This window comes from Limulus polyphemus, unplaced genomic scaffold (genome assembly GCF_000517525.1).
Source record: "Limulus polyphemus unplaced genomic scaffold, Limulus_polyphemus-2.1.2 Scaffold1994, whole genome shotgun sequence".
Classification (NCBI taxonomy): Eukaryota; Metazoa; Arthropoda; class Merostomata; order Xiphosura; family Limulidae; genus Limulus; species Limulus polyphemus.
In genome coordinates, this window is record NW_013667604.1 from 97567 (window position 1) to 106920 (window position 9354).

At 31.7% G+C, this 9354-nt stretch overlaps 2 protein-coding genes across 2 annotated transcripts in view; both read right to left on the minus strand.

Annotated features, from left to right (window-relative positions):
- The window catches only part of LOC106465595 (solute carrier family 12 member 2-like), a 49684-nt gene that overhangs the window by 14741 nt on the left and 25589 nt on the right, over window positions 1-9354 (minus strand). The gene's annotated exons all lie outside the window — the stretch shown is intronic.
- Window positions 1398-6701, minus strand: LOC111087308 (bumetanide-sensitive sodium-(potassium)-chloride cotransporter-like). The gene is made up of 3 exons (XM_022393527.1): window positions 5769-6701; window positions 4685-4752; window positions 1398-3538 (listed from the first exon to the last, which is right to left on the minus strand). The coding sequence occupies exons 1-3, from the start codon at window positions 5988-5990 to the stop codon at window positions 3403-3405; spliced, it is 426 nt and encodes a 141-aa protein (XP_022249235.1). The 5' UTR covers window positions 5991-6701; the 3' UTR covers window positions 1398-3402.

A 9354-nucleotide genomic window follows, 5' to 3' on the forward strand; every position in this document is an offset into this window, starting at 1 on the left:
TCATATGTTTAAAAAATATAAAATATCATGGTAATAAATGAATTTTAACAGTAATACATTTTAGTTATTGATGGGGAGTTTGTTATATACTAATTTTTACAGTAGAGAGGGTATTGGTTATGTCATTTATATTCTGGGTTAAATACAAATATATTCAAAGAACAGGTATCATTTTTATATCATAACTTTAGGGAAATAACATAGCACATTCTGTACATGGTCCTTATTTAATGTCAATGCTATGAACTAAAATTAACTAACTAAAATAACAATTAAATGTGTATATTTCTATAACAAAAATATTTTGTTTATAAATCTTGAACCTTTTTTTAAACATTAAGATATAACAAGGAAAATTAATATGAAATGTATAAAAATGACATTTAAATTACTTCTTACGGAAAGAAATGTGAATCTTTAAAACAACATGATGTTTACACAATAACATATCTAGATCAGTAATATTTACAAAAAGGCACTTATATTATCAGGCCTCTTAAAGTTAAACTACAAAAATTAATAAGAATATAACAAATAAGAGAATTCAATTCTCTTAATACAAAAACATATGTAGCCTATAAAACCATGCAAAAAAAAAATATCACTTTGTACATTTTTTTTATGTGTGTAAAGCTCACATTAATAAACAACTGACAATTTTTTTTTCTCCTGGAAAAGGACAGTAAATCTTCCATTTTACTCAACACATTTTTGGTATGGTTGTCACTGGTTTCAAACAAATAGTCAATTTCAAGATAAAAATATAAAAACACTTTGTTGTTTTAGTGTCATTTTAAGTATCTTTAAAAATTTCTAATAATACAGTTTTTTTAACTATAAACAATAAATACACTGATATTTTCCAGAGTAAATTATATGCCATTTTCATTGTGGTAAAAAACAAAAGAAGAACACTGTTTTAACAATTTCCCTAAAAATAACACTAGAATGTTTTAGATGTGGAATTTGCATTATAATAGTCAATTTAACAATCAAGAAATCTGAACAATTGAAATAAATTCAACAACTTTTATTAATAAACAATTTGATCAAGTATAATTAAAGTGGATAAAAAAATATATGTATGTAAAGCACAGTCTTTCCTCAAACAAAAAATATTTTGCAAAATAAATATATATAATTTTACTTTAAAACTGGACAGTGTAACGATGAAGAAAATCTTTTCACGGTCACATCACCTTTAACGAATACTTAAATCTTTAATTACATATTGACTTTAACTATGTTTTTCCAGCATATATGGCAACATATATGCAAGCTAATATTTCCGACAGATAGACTTGCTTGTTTCGTATTTTGAAAAACGAAATGTATGTGTTTTTCAAACCACTATTTAAGTACATAAACTAGGTGCATAGAAGAATCTTTTTTTTTCCTTTCTTTTTTTCAAATAGGTAATTATAATTTGAACCATCTAGGAAAATCACAAGAAATATCTCAATAGAAACTGACTATCACTTATTTTCTAATTCAATACGAGGAAGAGGAAAAAATGTGCAAGAACACTTGGTTCTGTATAACTTACTCTAATGTACACATATATATACGCTACTACACAGCTAATAAATTATGCTACGACAACAACACAAAAATCAAAATGAGCAATAGCTCAAATGTAATTCTAGAAGAGATTAAAACCACTATGATAATGGATTAAATGCTTTATTAGAATAACCAGCTGAAATCATAATTATTTCCAACTAATTAAGATTCTGAAAACTTCCAGTAGAGACAGCAGTCAGTGCTTGTGTACTAAAGGAACATGGGTTCATATAGCCGCGAAAAGAGCTGTTGTATTGTAGAACAATTTAAGGTGACATCTTCCAATTTAGCAACACATCAGACTCAAAATTGTGATCAGAATATAATATTAACATAATTTCAATGGTAAACCATTAGTTAGATATGTAGCTTATCATGGTAGAATTTAAGACTTCTGTGTTACAAGTTGATGCATTTTTATGTTTGTCAACACAAAATTTTTAAATATTTAAAGGCACCATCTACATAACGTTTGTCACAAGTCTCACAGTGAACTTGTTGAAATACTCTAAATCTAAGCAAATCACAATCTAGTAAGCTATAATTATGCTGTTTACATTTAACCAGTTATTACAAACCTTGCACTGGTTGAAACTAGATTGAACAATGACCAAAATCTTAGTGAATTAGTCACTCTCACTCTACTTGCAACTATTTGAAAGCTTATCTTATCATCCCACTTATATATTACCAAGCAAACAGATACATTAGCATTTGATTCATTTAAAGAGTCTAAAAATTTGTGGCTTATGTATGACAAGAAATTGTTAATCATTGTGATGGAGGTATTTTTATATCTTATTTAAGTGCACAAAAATAATTTAATAAACTTTCTAAGGAAATGAAAAGATTGTCTAAGTATCACCATCTATTGAAAATATAATTTTTATAAGGGTCTTCTCAGTATCGGTTCATATACATATTTATTTGAGAATGTTAAATCACAGTTTTTAAAGCACTATTTGATGGACAGTTATTAGTTGCTCTAGCTAGTTCAACAAGAAAAAACACTCATACGTGTAAAGAACATTTTACAAATTAATACTTGTTATAGGAATTCTTTTGGAAGAACCTCATTTTAACTGTAATATTATGATGTTTATAACCCAATAACATCAGTGCAGGACTAACAAGAAAATTGTGTTTAAGTGGCATTAAAGTCCTTAAAGCAGAAAAGTATTCTTCAAGTGTAGTCTCTTTCTAAAATTGAAAACAACAAACTAACACCTAAGAAACCCATCATACTTTTCTCAAAAATACCATGATCTTTAAGTAGGTGAAGCTGGTACACAACTTAAAGTTTGTGTTTGTAATGAGGATCATCAGGCATTAAAATGGAAAGAGCTTAAATTGTACTGAAATACGACTTGTCATGTTACATAAATATGTTAGAATGATATCAATATTACAGAAGACGTGGATCTTATATTGCAGTACTACAAGATTGAAAGATGTCACCTTTAATCACAACACAGCTGGGTCAAACCCTTTGATTTCTTATTATATAAATGGATGGCATCCTTATAGTATGTTAACACTAAATGCCATCTCAAAAAAGGAAGGCCTTAAGAGCGAGAGCTAAGAGTGTTAACTAATGCCATTTTGAAAAAGGTTTACTATTTTAATCTAAGAGTAGAGAAAACAATACTTAAGACTATGAATGTAATCTAACGTGGATCAATTGTATCCACATACTGAGAGAAATAATGAAGATATTGTTAAAACTAAGATCGTCCCTATAACTAACATAGAAAAAGTAATTACAGAAGATAATGGAAATGCTTTATAAAATCTACTATAAGCATAGTTCTTTGTTTTTCATGATAGATAAGTGAATGTTCAGGAGTAGAAAGTCAATACACTAGTCTGATTGCCTCTTATCAGTAGGAAAGGAGGCATGTTTCTTGTGAGTGTTTCCAACCAGGCCATGTACATAGGAGCAGAGCAAGTTCCTTTCCTAGGCATGGGTAAGGTCCTACCAAAGACAATAAAAAACTGGTTATTTTGAAACTAAAGCTAACAGCTTCAAACAAATCAAAAAAAAGAAAACACTAATGTGAAAAATGACTATTTATTCTAGGAATCCATAAATGAAAGCAAAGAATAGTTTGGTGTGTTTTGAATTTTGCATAAAGCTACACGAGACCTACCTGCACTAGCCATCCCTAATTTAGCAGTGATAGAATAGAGGGAAGGCAGCTAGTCAACACCAACCACTACCAATTCTTGGGATACTTTTTAACCAAGGAACAGTGAGATTGACTGTTACATTATAATGCCCCTCAGCTGAAATGGTGAGTATGTTTGGTGACAGGGAGTCGAACCAGTGATCCTCTGATCACGAGTCAAGAGCCTTAACCACCAGGCCATGCCAGGCCCCCCAATAAAATCAAAGGAAAATGCTATAATATGTCAACGATATTACATCTGCTGTATCCAGTGCCATAAAGGCATTTCATTCAATACCAGGGCTCTTTATATCAGCTGAGATAAGACAGATGCAGTAGTGGTCTAGATGCTACATATAAATATATATCATTAATTTTTTTTTTAACAACAACTGTTAGGGCAGATTAAGCAAGTTCATTGTAATTATTATGAATTTCAATTATGTTACTTACATATTGGATGTATAAGGAAGAATTAATAACACGACATTCTTTATCTTATTTTAATGCTGCTTACTTATTATCATTTTATTTGAATTAACTTTGCTATCATTCACAAGAACTGGAATACAGACTTTTTACAGCAGGTCGAGTAACCACAGCTTTGAAATTATAGATGAGAGTTTTTAGATACACTGAGTTATTTATAGACTGATACTATAGCTACAGAGTTCTTATTTGAATTGTTTCATGCATGATGGAGTAGCATCATATGTATAGAATGTAACTGTAACATGTGACACCATAAAACCTGTACATTTTTTTTTGCTATAGAAAACTACTTAGGAAAAGCAAAAACTGACAAAATGTTTATGTTGTATAAAAATAGAGATCCAAATTTTTTCTACTTGGTGCAGATACAATGACCCCAACTTTAGTGTTAACACACATTTAAATCTATAACAATTCATATTCCTATAAGTTACTATAACTAATATCAGAATATATCTTACATGACAATTAATGATGAACTGTGAGAGTGTTGGAGCAGTAACTCACGAAGTCGGATGTGACGACGAGTCTAGATGAAACAAGAGAACTACTCAAATAATGTTTCACTAAACATTTTACTTTCATTAATAAAAACATACAAAATAGAAACTTATCTAAGAAGAGCAGACAAAGTGAAAGGTTATTTGTATTTATATGTTATGTTAAAACTTCATAAGTTATACATGTCCTCAATAACGACACTTTAGTTAGTAGGTTGTTCATTAACCAAAAGATGCACAAGTTATTCTGAGGCCAAACAAAATAATACAAAAGATCAGAAGTCATACGTCAGTGCAAAATGTTTCGATATTGTTCTTTCTTTAGTAGCACAAACTTATTTGTTTAGAAACTTTCCAGTAAAATTCTCAATATTCATCAACAGATAAAAGACATGACAACTTTTAGTGCTTTTTCTACTCTCTCTCTTTTTACATATCAATGCTAAGACTTATTCCAAAAAAGCTGGGATACAAAACTACTTGGACACAATTGTATGAAACCAGAAATAGAGAGGGAAATAATAAAATCTTTAAAACCAATTGGTTAGAAATTACGAAGTTGAACATCCAAAATGAATATATAGTTAGTTACCTGAAATTTAGAAAGTAAAAAAAAAGAAAAAAGAGAGACATAACAGAGACAGAGGAAATAATATATATTTCACTGCTAAAAACTTACTATCTATACACTAGTCCATCTTGCTACTCAAATTATGACAACGTTTTAAGTATAATATCTAACGGTTCCAATTCTTCATAACACCTTAGATACTTTCAAAAATTATGCAATCTTTTGAAGCTAGAAATATGATGAATAACCAAGTTATTTTATGGCACAGATAGAGTTACTTACTTTTGTTAGACTGAAGCGTAATCAACACTGTATAAAATGAATACTTAAAACGTTGGTATTGAGAATTTTCTCTGTTAGTGATGGAAAATGAGTTACATGCAACAAATTAATGTACTAAAAAACGTTCCAGAAAAAATATTTGTTAAAACTTGAAAGACACAAACATCATTTGATACAGACACAAATACTTACTTTATCTTTTAGAGCTAGAAACTCTGAATCAGACACTGATAAAAGTGGGTCTCTGTCTGACTCATCACTCGTTCTCCATTTACTGATCAAGATGTCAAACTCTCGCTTACTACAAACAAAAACAAACATTTTTCTGGGTAAACTAAGTAGCCGTAAAAAAAAAAAATCAGTCTTTACAAAAATATCTGATTGATTACATCTTTTGTGCTGTATGAATGTCATATTTGAACAGACTATCTTCTTGAAATATTACACTATTTATTTTGAATTTATCATTTGTTCTTTTATGTGCAGAATAGACATAGCATATAGTCGAGAAAGCCATTAAATTAATTTCATTCTAAAGCTACCTTTGTTGTTCTTGGAAATGGATAATACCTGTTACCACCTGGGGAATATATTAATCAATATAACACAAGTAAGGATGTCAGTAGCAGTGTCCTTCAATGGTTGTTCTAATAGTTACAGCCCCACCTATGTTGTAATGAGTCATGCGGGTAGTGAAACTCCTGGGTAAATGTGAGGTTTTTTACAAACTGAGAACTGTTGTATTTAGTCAGTCATGACTGGAACATCCTTTAGTTAATGTAATCTGTAATTTGGTCTTTAGTAGTCAGTTCTGTGGTTCAGTAAAGGTGATCGTCCCATATAAATAACAGCAAGTATACAAACACTGTTCGTGTTTAGTGTTCTTGTAAAGCTTATTCATTTAGTGTTTTGTATTTCACCTCTGTGTCCAGTCACGTTACTTCATTTTACATTGACTTAGCTATTAAGTGATTTAGTTCCCTTCCATAATCTTGAGCAAATCTCCTGTTATCTAGTGGACCTATTTGGTATGACTCTAAAGTTAATTCAATTTCACTGAAATATATCATAGATAGAAACAAGTAGTAAAAAATGATAATAATTATGAAAACAATTTCACCTAAATATACCATAGAAACAAGTGGTAAAAAATGATAATAATTATGAAAAAAATTTCACCTAAATCTACGATAGAAACAAGTGGTAAAAAATGATAATAATTATGAAAACAATTTCACCTAAACATCATCATAATGTTCAGATAAAAAATTACAGATTTCTTATTATCTGCCGTTTCCATTTTAAAAGCAGGTAAAATACGTAATGGTATTTCTGGTTAAGAAAAGGTTAGTAGTGAATCATTAACATATTAGTAGTTCTGTGTTGAACACATTTTCCTGAAGACAGACTTACAAGGAAGAAAGTACAAAGACTTTTGGGAGTGAGAATATAAAAGCATAAATACTGAACAACACTAACAGAAACACATACGGAATCCATTTGTTAAGTCGTTGTTCACTAAATAGGGCTACAGGATTTCACTCTCAGAGAATCAATCAACCAGCGTGTTGTTCTGCAATTTTTCTTGTTGATAGAGTTTTTGAAAAAGGTTTAGAAAAACCACCACATCGATGTGGTAATGGCAATAGAAGCAAGCAACTTTAAAATGTTTGGAAGAATATACTTATGAAGACAGTAACAAAATTACCCCCCCCCCCTTTATTGGCACAGCGGCATGTCTGTGCACTTACAATGCTAGAAACACGGATAACCCTTTGTGTAGCTTTGTGCTTAACTTCAAACAAACAGACACTGCTTATGTTAATAGTATTTTGGCACTTGTGTATAAAGTTAAAATCATAAATAATATTCAACGTTAAACGGGTACACAATTAAAAACATTTTATTTGGGCCTATCTTTGGCCTTCAAAAAAGTTGACGACTACATGTTTCGACGTTACACTCCTGAGGATGACGTTGCAACGTCGAAACATGTGGAGTCGTCAACTTTTTGAAGGCCGTAGATAGGCTTAAATAAAATGTTTTTAATTGTGTACCCGTTTAACGTTGAATATTATTTATGATTTTAATTTTAAGTCATGTTCGTCTTTAGATTCCATTCGCCAATAGAGTGAGACTTATATTTATCTTCAATAATATTTGACAATAACATCTAAATATTGATTTTCATTTGGGTATATGATTGCAGTTCGCAGAGATTCTGGTTACAATAACTAGTCACAAGAGAGAGCCGTAAATAATATTTTTGTTTTGTTTTTTAGCCCAAAGATACGTAATGGCCTATCTGCGCTCTCTCCACCACATTGCAAGTCCGAAAACTTACCACTGACATGCCTGGAGCCCCATGAATACTAGCTTCTGTGTTAATTGGAAATATATATATATATAACTGATTTCCTTTCCATTATATATATTAATTAAATTTATAACAGGGTGCAACTTGTAGTGTCATCAGTTTTGATAGTCTTTTTATCTACTTAGTACACTTTATTATATTAACATTAGCAATATTTCATTTCATAAAGTAAATGGGAAGTAATATAGAACTATGTTTGTTTTAGAGCAAAGGCACATTGGGCTATCTGCTGTTTCCACTGCGGGGAATCGAATCCAGGATTTTAGCGTTGCAAGTCTGTACACTTACTGCTGTCCCATTGGGGGACAATATAAAACTATCCAAAATGTCAATGGCAAAGGTATAAAAAATAACGAATGCAATATTTTGAACAACAAATTATCAAAATTACTCTTCAACAACAACAGTTATAGACGTAGATGTCCACTTCCAGAGATATGGAGTTGTGACAGAGAGGATGTAAACCCGATAATAGCGATCAAAATTACTCTTCAACAACAACAGTTATAGACGTAGATGTCCACTTCCAGACATATGGAGTTGTGACAGAGAGGATGTAAACCCGATCATAGCGAAGGTTGTTACACAAACCTAGATTTGAGGTCCAAGGTCAGCATTTTGCACAAGCAGATCATTGAAGGATCCAATAGGTTAAAAATATCAAGTTAAACAAGACAACATAAGGCATCACACAAGCATTTTGCTGCAGAAGAACATGGTCATATTGTATGTAGAGTGTATTCAGAATGTCCGGACTGCTGCCACATGGAGAGTGTTACCAAAATGCCTGGACTGTTGCCGTATGGAGAGTACCATCAGAACGTCCGCACTGTTGCCATATGGAGAGTATCATCAGAATGCCTGGACTTCTGCTATACAGAGAGTATCATCAGAATGTCCGGGCTGCTGCTATATAGAGAGTTTAACCAGAATGTCCGGACTGTTGCCATATGGAGAGTATCATCAGAATGCCTGGACTGCTGCTATATAGAGAGTTTAACCAGAATGTCCGAACTGTTGCCATATGTAGAGTATCATCAGAATGCCTGGACTTCTGCTATACAGAGAGTATCATCAGAATGTCCGGGCTGCTGCTATATAGAGTGTTACCAGAATGTCCGGACTGTTGCCGTATGGAGAGTATCATCAGAATGCCTGGACTTCTGCTATACAGAGAGTATCATCAGAATGTCCGGGCTGCTGCTATATAGAGAGTTTAACCAGAATGTCCGGACTGTTGCCATATGTAGAGTATCATCAGAATGCCTGGACTTCTGCTATACAGAGAGTATCATCAGAATGTCCGGGCTGCTGCTATATAGAGAGTTTAACCAGAATGTCCGGACTGTTGCCATATGTAGAGTATCATCAGAATGCCTGGACTTCTGCTATACAGAGAGT